Source organism: Panthera onca, chromosome D4 (genome assembly GCF_046562875.1).
Source record: "Panthera onca isolate mPanOnc1 chromosome D4, mPanOnc1 haplotype 2, whole genome shotgun sequence".
Lineage (NCBI taxonomy): Eukaryota > Metazoa > Chordata > Mammalia > Carnivora > Felidae > Panthera > Panthera onca.
The window spans coordinates 41,643,293-41,663,822 of NC_138351.1; the positions used below are offsets into that span (position 1 = coordinate 41,643,293).

Consider the following 20,530-nt stretch of genomic DNA (forward strand, 5'->3'; position numbering starts at 1 on the left):
AAACCCCACTGAAGTGTACGCTTTAAAAAGATGAATTATGTGGTATGTGAATTATATCTCCGTAAAGCTGTTATTAAAAAAATTTCCACTGCACAAAATATTTTCATAGGTGCACACTAATAGCATTTTAGCTTACAGTTGCAATCAAAAAAATTGTTAGCTTTAATAAATTAACACTTAAAGCTTTAGAAATATGAAATCATGTGTGCATTAAAAAATAACTTGTGCTCTTACTCAGTGGTAACACATGTTTATTATGGGAACGTCAGACACTTCAAATAAGAAAAGAGACATTTAAAAATTATGAGGGTCTTTTAAATATTCGCATCTACCATGTATTCTGCACCTAAGTTTTCCCCATATTTAACTACTTCCTTGGCACCTATATTTTTCTTGCCAGCTTTCATTAGCAATAAATAGCTTTTCATGATCACCTTAGGAACATAACCAGATGTAAAAATATCTTCTCATAAGTAGCTTAGTGAAAGCATTGGCTTTCCCCGCCCTGGACTATGAGAGGCGTAAATGAAGGTGGGCAGTGACATCATCATCCAAAGAAATACAGTAAACATATTGCAGACTAGCTTCGGATATACAGTCAGTTTGGGATTTTGTTGTAAAACGTTTCGCTTTAAAACATTTTGGCTTTAAGGTGAAAACTTAGACTTGTGCCATCAGTTCTTATACAGGCAGAATATTAGTGTGTCTTTTTAAAACACTCTCGTTATCACATTTAGCATTAGCTTTCTAATGGCTAAAATTGTTCACAACACAGTTTAAAGATAAATGCGGTATCAGGCTTTGAATTTTTTTTCTTTTTTTGGTAAATATTAAGACCTGAGTACAAAATGAGGGCTGTACTGCGGATTAAGTGAAATATCTCAAGGCTGTGCTGTTCTGATAACTGAACCTGAAGTGACCTTTCTCAGACACAATTACAGAGCTGTATGTTTTTCCTTTAATTTCATCAGGGGTTTAATTAGTATACAAATAAAACTTCCCTTATCTTCCTTTCTACCTAATTGGCTTGTCTTCGCTTATATATGAAGTATGTGAAAGTGGGCTGTAATTAGGGTGACCGTGTTAACCTTTTTTCCTCAAATGTACTGTTGCCTAAAGGCCTCAAGGCCTAAAAACAGCGCTTTGGATTATTGCTTTGCAATCACTATGGCTGTCCCACAGGTTTTCTCATGAGCAGAAGGGCTTTGGGTGCTGCAGGTTCCCACTGCTTAACAGGATCTTCATTCTTCTCCCCACTAAATGTTTATTGATTATCTCGCTGTTCCAGGCTCAGCCTCCAACAACTTAATATCAGGTGACAGTCAGGAGAGTTCTCCAAGTAATTAGAGTTGAGCATTGGGGGAACAATTAGGAGCAGAGTTATTAAACTTGATTTATCCTATTCTCTCCTGAACAGTTTCTTGGATATCAGAACATCACACTTTCACAATCTACCCTGGTTGAGAAATTAGTGGCTAACCTGCTGCTTATCATTGTTGCCTTGCTGCCTAGAGGCACACCCTCCTGGTTTCAGTTGTTCGGTTGGAAATATTAGAGTCCAGAAAGTTTATCATGGGTTTTAGTTAGACAAACCTGGACAGGAGAAAAGCAAAGCTCCACTTAAAATTTTAAGTCAATATATAATATATGCTATAGATTGTATATGGCGGAGGTACGTATGTTTTATGTACATTATATACGCACACACTTAAGTATGTTTTTCTTTCTTTAAAGCTCAGTGTTGAGGTTTTTAAAGATTCTAATTTTGTCATCAAAAACAAAAAAAAGGTGACTATCAGGGGAAAAACATATTACTGAATCACTTTGATGTTCTGTACACATCTTTATGAACCTTAGAACCCATTGATGTATACGGATCCCATTGTACTGTACCTACCCCAACTCTTTGAAAATCGGAGTTCTGTTTCTCTCCGTTATGTGGCTCTGATCATTATCTCTTCATTTTCACAGTAAGGATGTGTGACCTCTGCAGCTTTGTTTATATCACTTTGTGTTCGTTTTCTGCAATTCCAGTCTTAGAATGGGCTAAATTCAGCTATTCTGAAATAGTGCGAGCTTTAGGAGAGTTTGGGGGCTCCCCGCCATTTCCCCCGAGAGAGCAAAATGAAAGCCAGAGGAAACAAGAAGATTTGGACATATGGTAGAAGTTCTAATTCTGTGAGATATATCTTCTTTGAAAGGATGTCATAGGATGGCTGAAAAGGCAAGTGTGGCTTTACAATGCTGCCAGGGTCAGGGGTTTCTCTCAGATTGGTGAGCTTCACTCTGGACAAGGCTGGAGACAGTACCTTGAAACCCCTCTCAGATACACACCTCTAGTCCTAGGAGCTACTGAGCAAGAGCATTGGAACGGATTGGCACAAATCCGTTATTTCTGTTGGAAAAAGAATTCAAACTTTATGCATAGCCAGTAGTGGGTCATTAATTTTATCTTCATATCTGAAAAACAGCATTTTTTATTAACTGAAAGATGTCAGAAATACTGGCTTTAACAGGACTCAACTGGATTTTACTTTTTTAAATAAAGAAATCTCATAATACTTCAATGCCTTTAAATATCTTAACATTGGTGCAAAATACGTAGGTTTAGCGTGGCCTTTAAAAATCTATTCTTTGTTGTCTTTTTAAAGTTGGTTTGAATCAGTGACTGTTTCTATAGTGGGATGTTCTTGAAGATCTGATAATACTAAAGGCTGAAATAAAATATAATGTCTAATAAGTAATCCCAGTTTACTTATTTTTTATTTTTTAAACGTGTACTTGTCTGGAAGCAGCTTGACTGTTTGCAAAGGGAAATACTGAATTAAAAAACTTTTAACATTTTAAAACACCTGATTTGGCTGATGATTGCTTTCGTTGTATAGCATTTAGAGTGAATTGTTTTAGCTCCGTGCAGGCAGCTTGAGTTTTCTGTACTATCTATTGTGAATGCTTTAAGAGAATACTGTAGAGAGAATTTTAAACATGAAATTATAGCTTTGTCAATTATATATATATGTTGTGAACATTCATGTGTGGCTAAACTCTGAGAAAGAAGAAAAAATATTGTGTGCATGTAACCAATTGATTAGCTAGCTCACTGTATAGCAAATTCACTTGAAAAACTGACAAGCTCATATCCTAGAAATTTCATAGGCAAAGGAATGAGCAAAGTTTCAGTGCTCAGGGATCCTGTGATGCCTATATTACTTTGAATGAAGTCTAGAAAAGACTCCTTTAGATTGTGAGGTTCTGGTTCTAAGACCTTTAGCCCGAAAGGGAGTTTGGCACTTGCGTCTTGACATTTTTGTGCTACGCGAATATTTCAGATTAAAGCAAATAGCAAAATATCCATCAACAGATTTTATAGTTCTGTGGCTAGGAAAATATTTATGGGACACAAATAATTCTGAATGCAAGTATTATTTGCAACTTTCTCTGTTAGATGAAACATGTTGATTGCATTTGTGTGGCTATGTTTGACATGAGAGTTACTCAATGGGAAGTAAGGGAGTTTTATTTTGGAGTCCAGTTTGTTTGTTCCCTGAGATGCCCATAGTCACCTGTTCTGGATATATTTATAAGTAAAGTGGTGGTACTTTTAAATCTTGGGTTCCCCCTTCTCATGTAGGTGTCCTAACCCACCTTCCCCTCGCTCACAAACACACTTTGGGCTTATGATGGTTCTTGTTTTACATAGACTCTAAATTTCATGTGCTTTCTCCCCTGAAAATCTTTATTTTGTCATCATTCAAAGAAAATGCTACTTGAGGTTTTTATAATCAGATGTTTTTTTGTAAGAATAAGATGTATTTGCCTTACGGTATTTGAAAAAATAAAATAGAGTTGTATTTTGTAGCTAAACATTTTTCAAAATCTTCTCGGATCTATCATTTCTAATTAGTAAGTATGTAAAATTTTTGCAGAAAATTTGTTAAACCTTGATGTGTAATGACCCAAGTCTACTTCTCAGTCAGTCTGTATCCTTCTTTGTTTAATAGCCTATGGCATAAATTGAAGTTAATTATCAGGGCTGACAAGTAACTCTGTTTTCTGTCTGCTTGCAGAGTCTCTCCGAGGCAAAGATGGAGCTGAGAAGAAAAGATCAATCTCTGCGTCAGCTCAATAGACATCTTACCCAGCTGGAGCAGGACAAGCGTCGACTGGAGGAGAACATCCACGATGCAGAGAGTGCCCTCCGCATGGCAGCCAAGTGAGCATTCGGACCTTGGGGAGATCACTTAAAACAGACAAAAGATCAATTCTTACTTTCATGCTCCGGGTTTTAGCCCTGGATAATACAGTGTTAGAAAACAAAAGTACAGCTGTCTCTCTTTGAAATTCTCTGATATATCCTCAAAAAAGAAAACTCTTAACTCAACATGCTAACTGTATATTTTATTGAGAAACCTCAGAAAAGTATAAGGTTCTATATAACCTCTAATTATGTGTATTTTGGGCTCTGTTGTACTGTTACATGTTTGAAACCATGATTTCATTAATATGAAATGGAATACACTTTATTCAGAAGTTTTTCATAGTTCCTTCTATCACATATTCCCCATTCCCTTCTGCCCCATTGCCCCCCAAATTTTGCTCGGCATATAATATACCAATATTGCAAGTCATAGTTCCATAAAAAATGTTAATATATAATCAACATATATATCATAGCATCTTCTTAAGTGCAATAAAACACATTGATCATGGAAAAGTCACTTAATTTTATAGCTGTATATTCTAATATGTCCAACAGAAAAAAACATACTGTTTTTAGAGTGGGCATCTATGTAAATGTGATGAGAGTGGTTTTCCTTTTACCAGGTAATCAAGTTGACATACACTCTGAAGTTCAAATTGAACAATTCTCTTGGGTATTTTTATTTGTTCCTCAAATCAGATTTCATGGAATACTTTAGGACAGCCCTTTGTACAACAGCATGGCTTAAAGAAAATCTATTTATGGATTAAAGAAACATCTAATTTTAATAAACTCGGTGTTTTCTGAATTTGGAATTCTGGACTCCTGTAATTACATATATATGTGTATGTGTGTGTGTGTGTGTGTGTGTGTGTGTATATACATATATGTATGTATGTATATATATACATATATACATGTATGTGTGTATACATATGTGTGTATACATATGTGTATATATATATATATATAAATTAAAATTTTTTTGAGACAGACTCTTGTTAAGCATCAAATATTGTGAAATATGAATGTAGTCTGTAAACTAAATCACAAAACAGGGAATCTGCCCTCTAGGATATCTACAACTTTGCCATTGGGCTTGGGAAATTGCTCACACATAATGAAAAAATGAGTTTACACAAGATCAAAATATTGCTAGGTTTGAATACCCACCAGTAGTTCTTTGGAAAATTGTAAAGCTCTGTAATGTCTGTGATCTGTGACCATGATCACATGTCCTTGTAACACAAAAGAAAGTTAATTTGAAATTTGGAGAGCTCATACATTTTCAATTTATAAATGACCGTTAAATTTTGTCTTCAGCATTTTCATCCAAACTTTTAATTTAATTGTATTTATATTGACGTGTAGTTGGCATTCAATATTATATTCAGGTATACAACATAGTGATTCAACTTTTGTATACACTGTGAAGTCATCACCATGATAAAACTATCACTCACTAAAAATATTCTTCCAATATTGATTATATTCCCTATTCTGTACATCTAAACTTCTTATTTCATTATTAAGGCTAAATTCAACCTACAGAGCTGTTAGAAGAAACTAGTAACTTTACATGTTTCTGGTCAAGGTCATAGAAGAGGGTTTTTGTGCAATTATTGTAACACAAAGAGCCTATGTAGAAAGGAAAATATTATTTTGCATAATATGGCCATTCATGATATATCTCCACCACTATGATTTTTAAAATCTCCTTCATTAGAAATCAAAAGAATAAAAGTTTAGCCTTTCTAGCACATTTTAAACCAATAATGTAATCATGGTTTCTTTTCTCTTCCTTTTTTCACTTTTTTTTTTTTTCCACTTTGAGGATATCCTTAAGATTTTTTCCCCCCTCTAATTTATGGCAGGCAATATAACTAAAGGTAAGGGTAAAATGTGGAAATATACCAGTGAATATGGTTGGATTTTGCACTTTTAGAAAGAGTGCAATAATAACCAACCCATGTTTTTCAATAATAGCGACTTATCCTACAATGTGTAACAGTTGTTGTAAGGCTTGGGTTTTACTAATACCTAATTTTAATTTATTTTCTAGAGACAAAGAATGTGTTGCCAATCATATGAGAACAGTAGAAAATATGCTTCATAAGGTAGTATAATTTTTCTTCAATATTGTTCAACTTGTGTTATGACATTGTTTTCCTAGTTATCAGTTTTATTAACCTCAAGATACTTTACTTAATTTTGTAACTTTCTTAGAAAATAAATTCACGAAAAGGTCCTTCCAAATGACTAACAACTTGTATTATACAATGCTGTATTGCATAACTTTCTTCAGAATTTACTTATGTCCTTGCTAAAACTATGGACATAGTGGTTTCCCCAAACTGGTATAATTGCACTTGAGTTATTGGTGGTCTTGGCTGACTGAACCAGAGGTCATTATGATTCTTACATGTCTCATAATGATAAAATGTTTGACCACACTGTCTAACCTCTTACCGCTCTCAAACCTACCATCATATGTATGTATACATAGAGGAGGCATAATGATATGTACCTGGCAGTACTTTTCAAGTTGTAATTTTCCTTCTTACAAAATGTGTTAAGTTAGCTTTTAATTTGTAATGATGACTAGCGTTTAAGGATGTTATGATATTACTAAGAACTTATATTAACTGTGTTTTTTGTTAACATTCCAGATTCAAAGATGTGTTCATTATTTCATTAAACATTTTCATTAGAGAAATGTTATTTATGTTATTATTAATTATGTTATTATGTTATTAATGTTATTGTCTAATAGACAATTTCTTGGAAACATAATTACCTAGTACTTTTAAGATATATGGAATTCATGAATGAATCATATTTCGAATAATTCTTGGAATTAAATTTATTATATAATATAGTTTGGAAATCACTTAAAAATACCCCAAAACAAATCTTTTTAAGGAGATATTAAATAAACATTAGCAAACTAATACTTAATACACTTTAACCTTGTAGAAAAAACTAGGCCTGTGTATTCTTTTAGATATTGAAAGTGATTAGCATTATTTCATATCACCCAAAGCACTTTCAAAAAAATCTAACATTCTGAATGCTATGTTTTAAAGTAGTATTGTTTGAAACTGTGATTTGTCCCTCTCCCCATTTAAAAAAGTTTAGTTTAGACATAGTTACATCAAATCCATATATGCTAGAAATCTGAAATTTGATTTGTAGGAAAAAAAGACATCTTTGGTTAGATTTTTTTTTTTGTACTTGGTGAAATCTTTGGAAGGAGAAATCGGTCATGTCATACATATAGCATAACTTTTTATATAGTTGATGTTGCCTTGAATTGTTTGTTCATTTTCCCAGCTAGAGGAAAACAAATGTTGGGTGGCATCTACAGTGAGGAGTGGACTTTGACATCAGAGAAAAACCATCATCAGTATGGAACATAAATGTTGTACCTTATCCTTTCATTGTGAGAGTGGCAAAATACATATTTTAAATACGATCAAGACTGCAATAGGACAATTATAATCATACATTTCTTCAGTTGCAGTTCATCTTTTGGGTTTTGTGTGTCATATGGAAAGAAAGATATCTATAGAATTGGCCTAGAACTGCTGTAGATTTATTTTTGGTTTATAGCTTTTTTCCCCTTCAGATTTAGTTAATTATTTTAATTGATGTCTCTGGAAATTTCTGTTTACATAGTGGTTTTTAAATTATCAATTACTTTTCAAGCTTGAAGTAAAAATGTAGGGAAGGCTAATTGATGGCTGGGCTAATTCTCTGTTCTATGAAGTTTAGGTGTGAATGAAAGGATGCTAAAGAAGTGGCCCAGAGAATCGCTCATGCCAGCCCACTGGTGTTGCCTGCTGTCCTCATGCCAGCTTTTGCAAGTTTATTTTTGTGGCCCCTTCGGACTGTCCAGAGGCGTTTTGCCACCTTGGAGAAACTGGGAGTGGTACAAAAGGAGGGTCTGGGCTCTTTCATGGTTAAAATGGTTGTGGTTGCATCCAAACTCTTCAGAGTAGTTTACTGTACATAGCCAAAATAGCGTAGCTATTTATATTTCTCTTTTTTTAACGTTTATTTATTTTTGAGAGAGAGAGAGTACACATAAGCAGGTGAGGGGCAGAGAGAGAGGGAGACAGAGGATCTGAAGCAGGCTCTGCGCAGCACAGAGCCCCATGTGGGGCTCGAACGGATGAACCGTGAAATCATGACCTGAACCCAAATCAAGAGTCCGATGCTCAACTGATTGAGCCACCCAGGTGCCCCTATATTTGTTATTTTTTAAACTTGATACATTACATTCAACTTTTCAAATCCTGAAACTGTATTATACAAAGCAGTTGAGTGGATATTAATTTTAAAATTCCATTTGGGACGGATACTAGTATTTAATAAGGAAGGCCAGTCATTTTCATTTAAAAGCATATACCTTATTTCAAAGAAACAGATGTTTTATTTTAATTTCATGTAAATATATGTATGTATGTATTGTGACTTTTTAATGTAGGCCAGAAGTTAACTTTTTATTAAGGAACTTTTTTGGGGCTAATTTCCGGTTATTGGGTTAAGAAAAATAACAAAAGAAAACAAAATCACAACTTTCCATTTTTGATGCACACACTTCTCTATTTAGTTGAACTCTCAGATGTTTGGGAAAAAACCAGAAGTATTAAATTAAAAAAAAGTAACCATTTTAACCATTTTAAAATGTACAATTCCGTGGCTTCCAATGCATTCATAGTGTTGTGCAATTATCACAACTCTGTTTTCAGAATATTTTTATCACCTCAAAAAGAAATCCAGACAAATTAAGCAGTCACTCCTATACCTTCTTATTCCATTCCATAGGATGACTTTTTACTTTCTTGATAGTGTCCTTTGATGAAAAAGTTTTTTATTTTTATTATTATTTAAAATTTTTTTTTCAATGTTTATTTATTTTTGAGAGACAGGTCAGAGTGTGAGCGTGGGAGAGGCAGAGAGAGAGGGAGACACAGAATCTGAAGCAGGCTCCAGGCTCTGAGCTGTCAGCACAGAGCCCGATGTGGGGCTTGAACTCACGAACCATGAGATCATGACCTGAGCTGAAGTCAGACACTTAACCGACTGAGCCACCCAGGCACCCCAAAAAAGTTTTTTAAATTTTGATGAAGTCCATTTTTTTTCTTTTGCAGATCATGTTTTTGGATTCTTATCTAAGAATACATTCATTGTCATATCCAAGATCATGAAGATTTTTCCCTATGTTTTCTCCAAAGAGTTTTATAGTGTTAAATTCTCTGGAGTTTAAACTACAAACTTTGGAGTTACACTTTCTATTAACTCTTATATTTAGGCTTTGGTCCATGTTGAGTTAATTTTTGTACTGGTGTAATACAAAGACCAAACTTGAGTTATTCCTACAGCATTTGTTAAAAAGACCTTTAATTCCCCCATTCAATGATCTCAGTACCTGTGTTGAAAATCTATTGACTATAGATGTTTTCTTTTATTTCTGGACTCTCAGTTCTGTTCCATTGATCTACCACACTGTTTTGATCACTGTGGTTTTGTAGTAAATTTTGGAATTAAGAAATGTGAGTCTTCCAGCTTTGGGTTTTTCTTTCAGGATTTGTTTTGGCTTTTCAGGATTCCTTGTAATTACATGTGAATTTTAGAATCAGCTTGTCCATTTCCGAAAGGACAATTTGAATTTTGATAGTACTTCCTTCTTAACATTAAGTTTTGCAATCCATGACGTGGGATGCCTTTCCATTTATTTAGATCTTCTCTAATTATTTTCAACAGTGTTTTGTAGTTTTCAGTGTATAAGTTTTTCGCCTTCTTGCTTAAATTTATTTTTAAGTATTTTATTCTTTATACTATTGTATTTTCTTAATTTATTGGTTCCTAATTATTAGCATTTAGAAATATGAGTGATTTTTATATGTTGCTTTTGTATCTTGCAACTTGGCTGAATTTTTTAGCTCTAATAATTTCTTTTGAGGGTTCTTTAGGATTTCTCTATATAAGATCATGTCATCTACAAATAAAGATATTTATTCTTTCTGGTTTGGATGCCTTGATTTTATTGTTTTTTGTTTATTTGTTGTTGTTGTTGTTATTTTTGTTTTTGCCTAATTTCCTGCTTAGGACTTCGAGTTCTAGCAGTGAGATGACAACAGATATCTTTGCATTCTTCCTAATCTTAGGGGGAAAGCTTTTGGATTTACACCATTAAGTATGATATTAGGAGCATGTCCTTTATCAGATTGAGGAAGTTCTTTTCTGTTCCTAGTTTTTTGAATTTTTCTTATAAAAGGTTGTTGGGTTTTGTCAAATGCTCTTTCTACATCAAATGTAATGATCTTTATTTTCAGCCTTCATTCTATTAATGTTGGGTACTACGTAGATTGATTTATGTATGTTGAACCATGCTTGCATTCCTGTTATAAATATCACTTGGTTATCATGTGTAGTTGTTTGAATATGTTGCTAGATTTGGTTTGCCAGTATTTATTTTTGAGGATTTTTGCATCTATGTTCATAAGGGATATTGGTCTATAGTTTTCTGGTGATATCTTTGTCTGGCTTTGGTATCAGAGTAATGCTGGCCTCATAGAATGAGTTAGGAAGTGTCCCTTCTCCTTCAATTTTTTTGGGGGAGAGTTTGAGAAGGATTGGTGTTAATTTTTTAAACATTTGGTAAAGTTTACCAATAAAACTATCTAGTCCTGGGATTTTTGTTATTGGAAGGTTTTTACTTACATATTCATTCTTTTTCCTTGGAATAGATGTATTCAGATTTTCTGCTTCTTTTTTAGTCTGTTTTGGTACTTTATGTGTTTCCAGGAATTTGTTTGGTTCATCTAGGTTACCTTATTTGTTGACATTGTTCATTTTCTTAGTATTGTTTTTTATTTCTGTAAGATCACTAGTAATGTCCTCACACTTATTCCTGATTATAGTAATTAATTAATCTTTTTTTCTTGGCAAGGCTAGTTAAAGTTTGTTGATGTTGTTGACCTTGCCAAGGAATCAGATTTGGTTTTCTTGATGTGCTCTGTTATTTTTCTATTCTCTATTACCTCTACACCATTCTTTATTATTTCTTTTTTTGGTTTGGTTTGGGCTTAGTTTGCTCTTCTCTTTCTATGTCCCTCAGGTAAAAGAGTTTATTGACTTGAGATCTTTCTTCTTTTTTAACGTAGGTATTTGCAACTAAAAATTTTTGTGTGAGCTCTGCTTTCACTGAGATTTCACTGAGATTCTGTTGTCAGGTGCATATATATCTGGAAATTGTTGTATCTACTTGGTGGATTGATTTTTTTATTATCATAGAATTTTTTTTGTCTCTTGTAACATTTTTTGTCTTAAAGTGTGTTGCGTATGTTAGTATAGCCGTTCCAGCTCTCTTTTGGTTACTGTTTGCATGGAATATCTTTTTTCTATCCTTCTAATTTCTTTTTTTTTAAGTTTATTTGTTTTGAGAGAGAGAGAGAGAGCATGCACATGCATGTGTGTGTACAGGAGGAACAGAGAGAGAAGGAGAGAGAGAATCCCAAGCAGGCTTCACAATGTCAGCACAGAACCTGACGTGGAGCTTGATCTCACAAACTGAGATCATGACCTGAACTGAAGCCAAAAGTTGGATGCTCAACCACCTGAGCCACCCAAGCCACCCAGGCACCCATATCCTTCTACTTTCAATTTATCTGTGTCTTTGTATCTAAGATACCTCTTGTATACAACATATAATTAATCATTTAAAAAAATTTTTTTTTAATGTTTTATTTTATTTTTGAGAGAGACAGAGACAGAGCGGGAGGGGCAGAGAGAGAGGGAGACACAGAATCCGAAGCAGGCTCCAGGCTCCAAGCTTGTCAGCACAGAGCCTGACGCAGGGCTCGAACTCACAAACCATGAGGTCATGACCTGAGTTGAAGTCACTTAACTGACTGAGCCACCCAGGCGCCCCTATAATTAATCTTTTTTTTTTTTTTTTAACACAGTCTGCCAATCTTTGACTTTTAATTGGAGAGTTTAATCAACTTACATTTAATATGATTAGAGATATGGAAAGACTTCTGTCATTTTCCTTTTTTTCTATATGTCTTATATCTATATTCCTCAATTTCTGTTTTAGTCTCCTCCCTTTTATTGTGTGATAGATAGATGTTTTGTAGTATAACATTTGTTTTCCTTCTCTCTTGTTTTGCTATATATTTTTAGTTATTTTCTTAGTGGTGGCCTTGGAGATTACCATTAATATCTTAATTCTTAGCAATCTACTTTGAATTAATAACCTTAGTTTCAGTAGTAGATAAAAACCTTGCCCCTATGTAGCTGCATCCTCCCCTTATGTTGTTAATGTCACAAATTACAGCTTTATATATTGTGTGCCCATCAACATAGTTTATTATTATTGTTTTATGTAGTTTTAAATAACATGGGAAAAAAAGAGGAGTTACAAATAAATAATACATTATTACTGACTTTTATATATACCCGTGCAGTTTTTTATATGAGTGCTCTTTATTTCTCCATGTGGATTGGAATTACTGTCTGGTGTTTTTTCATTTCAGGCTGAAGGACTCCCTTTAGCGTTTCTCCTAAGGCAGGTCTAGTGGTGATGAACACCTTCAGCTTTTGTTTATCTTGGATAATTTCTTTTTCATTTTTAAAGAGTATTTTTGTTGGATATAGAATTCTTGGTTGATAGTCTCCCCCCCCCCCCCCCATTAAACACTTTGAATGTGTCAACTCTGAAATTTCTATTTGGTTCCCTTTTATACTTTCTATCTCTGTGTTTGTATTTTCTATTTTGGAAGACATTGTTCTTATAGTTTCCTTTGTTTTTTTGTACATGGTTTCCCTTAGCACTTTAAGCATATTTGAAATAATTGATTTAAAGTCATCGTGTGATAAATCCAATGTTGAGGCTTCCTCGGGGACAGTTCCCATTAGTTTCTGTTTTTATTGTGTATGGACTAGACTTTCTTATTTCATTGAAAACTTCATAATTTCTTGTTGAAAAGTGGATATTTTGAATAGTGCAATGTGGCAACTCTGGAAATCAGATTCTCTTCCATCCCTGGTGTTAGTTGTTTCTGCTTACTGTGGTGGTTTTTGTTTGGTCAGTGACTTTACTGCACTAATTTTTTTAAGTTTGTATTCTTTTTTTAGAAAATATTTATTATTGAAGCATAGTTGACAGACAATGTTATATCAGGTTCAGGCACGCAACATAAGGATTTGACAATTCTGTACGTTACTTAGTGCTCACCATGTTAAGTGGTCACCCTCTGTCACCATACAATATTATGACAGTATTGTGTTCTGTGAGCTTTATTTTTCATCTCTGTGTAAAGTCTGTATTCTTCGTCAGGTAGGGCCACTGAAATCGCTGTTCTGTTAACTTCGTGCTCTGCTGGTTTATCAACAGAGATTTCCTTACATACTGAGATTCAGGGTTTTTTTTTTTTCTTGATTAAGCTTTTGCTTGGTTGCTATAAAGTTTCAATTAGTTTCTAGAGTTCTGCAAAAGTTGATTCTGACAAATTTTGTCAGTGTATTCATTGTTTTTGTGTAGGAACTGGTTTTTGGAATTCCTTATTCCACCATTTTTGCTAACATCATTCCCTAAAGTCATATACTTTTGTTTTCCTAATGACTTTACCAGTAGGTTTCTAATATTACTGATAACAAAGACTCTCAGGAATTGATTTCTTCTTTACATTAAGAGGCTCTCCAAACATGCTTAAGTATTTCTATTTTGAGAAAAAGAAAGTACCATAATTATATTTAAAATAACGTTCAGGAGGGGCGCCTGGGTGGCGTAGTCGGTTAAGCGTCCGACTTCAGCCAGGTCACGATCTCGCGGTCCGTGAGTTCGAGCCCCGCGTCAGGCTCTGGGCTGATGGCTCGGAGCCTGGAGCCTGTTTCCGATTCTGTGTCTCCCTCTCTCTCTGCCCCTCCCCTGTTCATGCTCTGTCTCTCTCTGTCCCAAAAATAAAAAACGTTGAAAAAAAAAAAAATAAAATAACGTTCAGGATAAGGTAATGAGTGGATGTACAGGATAATATCTGAATTATTTAGGGTTAGGTATGAGAAAAGTAAGTATTTATTGGGCGATAACCAAGTGCTTAACAGAGATATGTCTTGGTTTATACTATAGCAGGGAGTAAAAGTAAGTAAATTTAGGTAAAATTGGAATGTAGAGAAGAATGAACTTTTTTTGGAGTCATTTTTTATTATTGTCAAGTTAGCAGAATGGCTGGATTCTTGAGACTTACAGAGATTGCTTGAATCCTATGAGTTCGGAACGATTAACTACAGTGTTTCCTGTATATGATTGCAGTAGCCTATGAACTTTAAAGGTACCTCTGAACATTTACTCAGAAGTATTAGCTGCCTTTTCAGTAAAATGTCTGAAAGATAAAACAGGAAGTCACAATCCAGAAGCCTCAGAAGGCTCTAGAAGACCTTGCATCTATAAGCCCTGTAAATTTATCGGGCTGAAATGACACTGAAACAATAACTAGGAAGCCACAGGAATTTTTGCTGATGTTCTTTTAGATTCCTTTCTATAGTAAAGTTACTTAAAACCTCTAATCCATCATAAAACACAATATTTAATGTGAATAGTTGAGTTCGACAAATGCTTTTTAAATGTGTATTATATTCTGGAGCTGTACCAGTTTTGGGGAAACAAACAACGAAAAATTATATACACACACACACACGTATATATACACATATACATATACATATATGTATACACATATGTATGTATATATACATATGTATATATGTATACACACATACATATATATGTATATATATATATAGCTTAGTCCTTTCCCTCAAGGCAGAGACACAGATAATTGCAGTATACCATGGTAAACACGGATCCGTAAGATGCAGTTCGACATCCATTTAGATAGTTATTCATCTATGATGCATACCTAGAAAACTCACGGGTTGGCTGGAGGTTTCCTAGAAAAGAATGAATGCCCTGATGGGGCTGAAGTGTGAGGGAAGACGGGAAAGGCATTCCAGCAGAGAGAATAGCGTGTGCAAGTTCATGGTGGCACGAATAGCCAGACATCCTCCGTTCAGCAGTGAGTGCAAGGAGAATGCAAGAGATGAGTCCGAATGAGGCACTTGGAAGCCAGGTCATAGCAGAACTCTTGTTTTGTTCATTGGTTTTTTTTTTTCCCCCATCTAAGACCTTGGATCTTTATCATGGAGGCAGTGGGAGTAAACCAGGGTTTATGCTAGGGATGAATGTGGTCAGGTTTCTTATTGAATCTGGGTTCTGGAAGGCATATTTGTAGACTGGATATTGTAATGAAATGGTTTTAAGAGCCATGGGTCTAGGCTCAGTGAAAGCAGGAGAAGGTTTGGACCAGGGTAGTGAGGATGGGTGGTGTCAGAGAAAAGGATGTGAAACTTACTTAGTAAAATGACAAATGAAGATGAGAAGGCAACGGAGGATAACTCCCAGTATGGGCAGTGAGATCAACTGATGTTGGGAGTACAAAAAGAGAAGCAGACTTTTTTTTTTTTTTGGTAAGGAGAAGAAGGGAGACAATGATGCGTTTTGTTTTGGAAATACCCAAGTTTAAGGTAATGTGGAGTGATCAGCAGGATATGTGAGTCTGGACCGCAGGGAAAAAGTCAGGCTAAAGATAAAGGTTTGAGATTGATTAATGTAATACTCACTGGCAAAGAAAGAAGGCAGTGTAGCAATTGATAGGAGAAACAAGACATTATAGATAAATGGGAGGCTAGCAAATGCATTTTGAGAGATTAATTATGCCACGAGAGTTTGAAGTCCTTGAGGGATGGAACTCTGTCTCCTTAATTTTTATATGCTCAGCATCCATCACGGCGCCTGGTACCCAGTAGGCACTTAATGAATGTTTGTTGAATGAGTCAAATTTTACCATCACCCAGTCTCTAAATAAAACTAAAGCCATCTCTAGATTTCAATGGAAGTCTTGCTGATTTTCCTTTGTTTATTTGACTGCTAAAAATAGCATGTGTGTTTATTTTGCCTAATCAAGTGCTAGAGGAGAAAGCCTAGATTTGATTATAAGAATGTCTCCAGGAAAGAGAGGTATGCTAGCAACAAATTTACGGGGTGTAAATGTCCTGTTATAACCTGTTTCTAGCTGGTTCGACTCCTATGAAGTAGAAGGATGATTACTTCTTTTGTTAGAGTGGATTCTGGAATAGATTAGAGTCAAACAGAATCTGACAGGTGAAGACACTATCTTGCCAAATCTTTAAATATGATTTCATAATCTTATCTTAAAAATGGTTAACCCAAATAGTACATAGTTGTCTTTGATTTTTAGTTTTCAGTGAATTTGTAAGGAATATAAACACCACAGAATAGCTTTTAATTCATAAAGCCGATAGCATTTTAAAAGTTGAACTATGATTTCATGCCTCTAAAACCGCAATTTTTAGTGACTCGTTACTGACTCTCTGAATGTGACTTGTGATCTTTGAACTCCTCTTCATTCTTAGTTTCCGGATATTGGTCCTGAAGATCAGCTGTGCAGGACTTACAGGTGTTAGCACAGCTGGCTTGCTGATGACAACTCTGTCCATATAGCTGTCTTGTGTGTCATCATTCATATTGTTCAGTGTCATTCTGACCTAGCCAAGCTAAAAATGGTACTCCCGCTCAAGAGGGATTTAAAAACCTTGACAAAGTAAAGATAAGACACTACAGAATGTCACGGACATGTGCTTAACAGGTTTTAGCCTAAACACATCTAAATAACTAATTTCAGTGTGCAGCTGCCTTTATCCTCTGAAATAATTTACCCTAGGAAAGAAAATATCTCTGTGTGGAGGACTGTTAACAATTCATAAACATATTTCTCTATTCTGGGTATAGGTTTTATGTTTGCTTAAATAGCTCAAGGTCACAGCCATCTATTTGTGGGGTGCATTCTATGGGATGTAACCTACACCACAGATTTCTCATGCCTTTATAAGATGCCCGTGATCAAATCACTCTGTTTTCCAGCTTGGTAATTTGATTTTGAGCGTTCGGTTTTTCAGATCCTTAACTGGGATGTAGCCAGCTTGATAATTTGATTCAAGAGATCCATTTTTTAGATCTGTAATTGGGATGTGACTATTAACGTGTGGGGTGGTGGTGGTGGCGGTGGTGGATTTGCCCTCTTTTCTGGTGACAGCAGCTGGCAGTCATTGGAGAGTTCTGGCTCTGCTCCAGAGTTGTAGGTTAAGTTAAATAACCTGCCAGCAAGAGAAGCCTAGTTTCTCACTTCCGTCTTTTCAAATTATGAGTGCGTGTGTTTGCTGCACTGTCAATGGAGTGCCTGCTTCTCCTTCCTGTGGGTGTGGAGCACAGCTGGAACTGTTGCATGTATCTTGGGACATCATAGTGTGGGGATTTTCCGTGTGAAATGGTGACCATTGTATAAGGATGATTGCTGCCCAGGTAACTTGTCTCTCAGTGTAACATGTATGTGCGTGCGTGCGTGCGTGTGCATGTGTGCGTGCGTGTGTGTCTGTGTGTCAGTGTCAGGCTGTGGCAGAAAGAAAACATGAATGAATGAGAATGCCCACAGGTCCAGTGAAACTATGGAGGAAAATAAGGATGTCTAAATAATAGTCTCCATTACTTATCACAAAACTACTTTTATGAAACTTACACATTTTTTTGCTAAGATTGCCAGACAACAAAGGAAAGGAAAAAACAAACAAACAAACAAAACCCAGTGTTGTTGTTAGATGTAACTGTTCAGGATGTGAATGTCATCTCCATTGCATTGACGAGCTTGAATCCCTGCTTCTATCACTAGGCACACACCAGAGTCCTGGAACCGCTAATTATCTTTTTTATTCTATTCTCTCTTTCTCCTGCCTTGTAGACTTTGTGAGTTTGGAATGACGTTCTTATTTGATCGCATACCGCGAGCCTCTGTATGCATAGCGTTTTTCTTGCCGCTACTGTTATTACAGAGTATATAGTTAACTCTGGTCGATGCCCTCCCTTCTCTTTCTTTTTACAAAAGCCTCTCCAGTGTGCCTATTCTACTTGTGGAACCAAATGTTATGTTGATTAGGCATTAGACTATGTGCCAGGAAAGTTAGACCCAGTCAAGTTGTACACTAGACTACCTGAAACTTGGAACTAGATCAGGAGATAGGACACTTACTTATTTATGAAACACTTATTTATGAAAAAAGAAGCCAGCAAGTATCTGTGAAATGGCATCCTGTGTTACTGATAGAAGGTTGACCTGCTAAGGATTGTTCATATATTCTCTGGTGAGATGTGGTTATTTAAAAAACTTTACAGATGGTGAAAAATATTGTCTTTCCTTCTTCTATACCTTTAAGGCAGAGGATGGCCAACATTTTCTGGAAAGGGTCACATAGTAAATATTTTAGGCTTCGTGGACCATATGGTCTCTTTCTCAACTATTCGACTCTGTCATGGTCGCAGGAAAACAGCCAAAGATAATAGGTAAATGAATGGGTGTCATGTGTTTCAATAAAACTTTATTTACAATGAGGGGCGGTGGCCTGGATTTGGTTCCCAGGCTGTAGTGTGCCAAGCACACACAGCTCTCTAGTGCAGAGGTTGAAAAATAGTGTGTAAGGTCTTCTGTGTCGGATGAAAAATAGAATAAAGGGGGAAGGGAAAGCAATACGGAGCCAGTGGAGGTGGAAGGAAGGGAAGAGGAAGCAGTGGTACAAAAGAAGGCAGGCAGCTGGAATCAAAGTAGAACATGAACACAGAGGTGTTACAGGAGACTCTGTAGATATGATGGTGGTAAGAATGTTGATTTTGAAGCCACGGAGGCCATACTAGGTTGGAGTAAGTAGAATTTTAGCCAGATTAAGGGTATGATGTAAAGTGCTAATATCACTTACTTTCCCCAGACATTAAAGATTCAGGCATTGTGTGTGTGTGTGTGTGTGTGTGTGTGTGTGTGTGTGTATTATATATATATATATATACGTATATATGTATATATATATATACTATATATAATTATACATATAGTATATATATAATTATATATAGTATATATGTTTTTATGTGGTAAGTTTGTCTGAATTTCTATCTACAATCCTACTACTTTTCCTTGGTGTCCTGTTGGTAAAAACACAGCTAGTACCACATTCCATAAGTGTTTTATTATTATTATTTTTAACTTGGAATATTAGGTCCAAAGAGATTTATAGCTGTGCATAATACAACATGCAGCTTCACATTTTGAGAGTTGAGCAGTTTTTCTTAAAATGGCAAATTTAATCTCATCATTGAGATATTGGGCAGGAATAGCTTTTGTGGTGTTACGGTAGGAGTACAGAAAATCAGAAAACAGATTGGTGGCTTGCTAATCAGAGCAAAAGGAACAGTAAAACATGGATTTTACGAATCACTTCAATCTGGAACTAGATTGTTACAATAAACTAAATATATATTTCATAACAGCATTTTCACTTAGAAAGTTTCATTTATTTTTCTCTGTCTCGTTTCTCTTGTGTCTTATAGCATATATGTCAGAAATACATGCTTTCTAAAAAATTTTTTTTTAATTTTTTTTTTTTACATTTATTCATTTTTGAGAGACAGAAAGAGACAGCGCACAAGCGGGGGAGGGGCAGAGACAGAGAGAGACATAGAATCTGAAGCAGGTTCCAGGCTCTGAGCTGTCAGCACTGAACCCAACGTGGGGCTCAAACCCACAAACCAGGGGATCATGACCTGAGCCAAAGTTGAACGCCCAACCGACAGCCACCCAGGCGCCCCTAAAAAAAATTTTTTTTAATGTTTATTTATTTTTGACAGAGAGAGAGAGAGAGAGAGAGAGAGAGAGAGAGACACAGAGACAGAGCATGAGCAGGGGAGGGGCAGAGAGAGAGGGAGACACAGAATCTGAAACAGGCTCCAGGCTTTGAGCTGTCAGCACAGAGCCCGACGTGGGGCTCCAACTCACAGATTACGAGATCATGACCTGAGCCAAAGTCGGACACTCAACCGACTGAGCCACCCAGGTGCCCCGAAATACATGCTTTCTGAAAGTATGTAATAAGAAAGGGAGAAAGCAAACCACTTTTCTAAAAACCAGAATCTCAGAATGTAGTAATGTAGGTATGTTTTCTTTATTCTTTGTCAAAATACTATGAAATTGAACAGTTGTATAGAATGTAATAAAAATGTATACAATTTGACAAATGAGATTTATATTGTGAAATTCTATGAAAAAATTCATTATGTTAAATATGAACTGTTACCCATTTTGAAGTAGAAAAACATTATTATATATATTTTATCACTCACAGCTATAAATAAATCACGGGGAA

The 20,530-nt window shown here is 35.5% G+C and overlaps 1 protein-coding gene across 11 annotated transcripts in view; it reads left to right on the forward strand.

Annotated features, from left to right (window-relative positions):
- CCDC171 (coiled-coil domain containing 171) overlaps window positions 1-20,530 on the forward strand; it is a 308,137-nt gene that overhangs the window by 205,620 nt on the left and 81,987 nt on the right. For all 11 annotated transcript variants that reach the window (XM_078436783.2, XM_078436780.2, XM_078436779.2 and 8 more), the window contains 2 exons: window positions 4,068-4,213; window positions 6,264-6,318. In XM_078436783.2, the coding sequence (XP_078292909.2) occupies window positions 4,068-4,213; window positions 6,264-6,318 (201 nt within the window). The remainder of the gene's footprint in view (window positions 1-4,067; window positions 4,214-6,263; window positions 6,319-20,530) is intronic.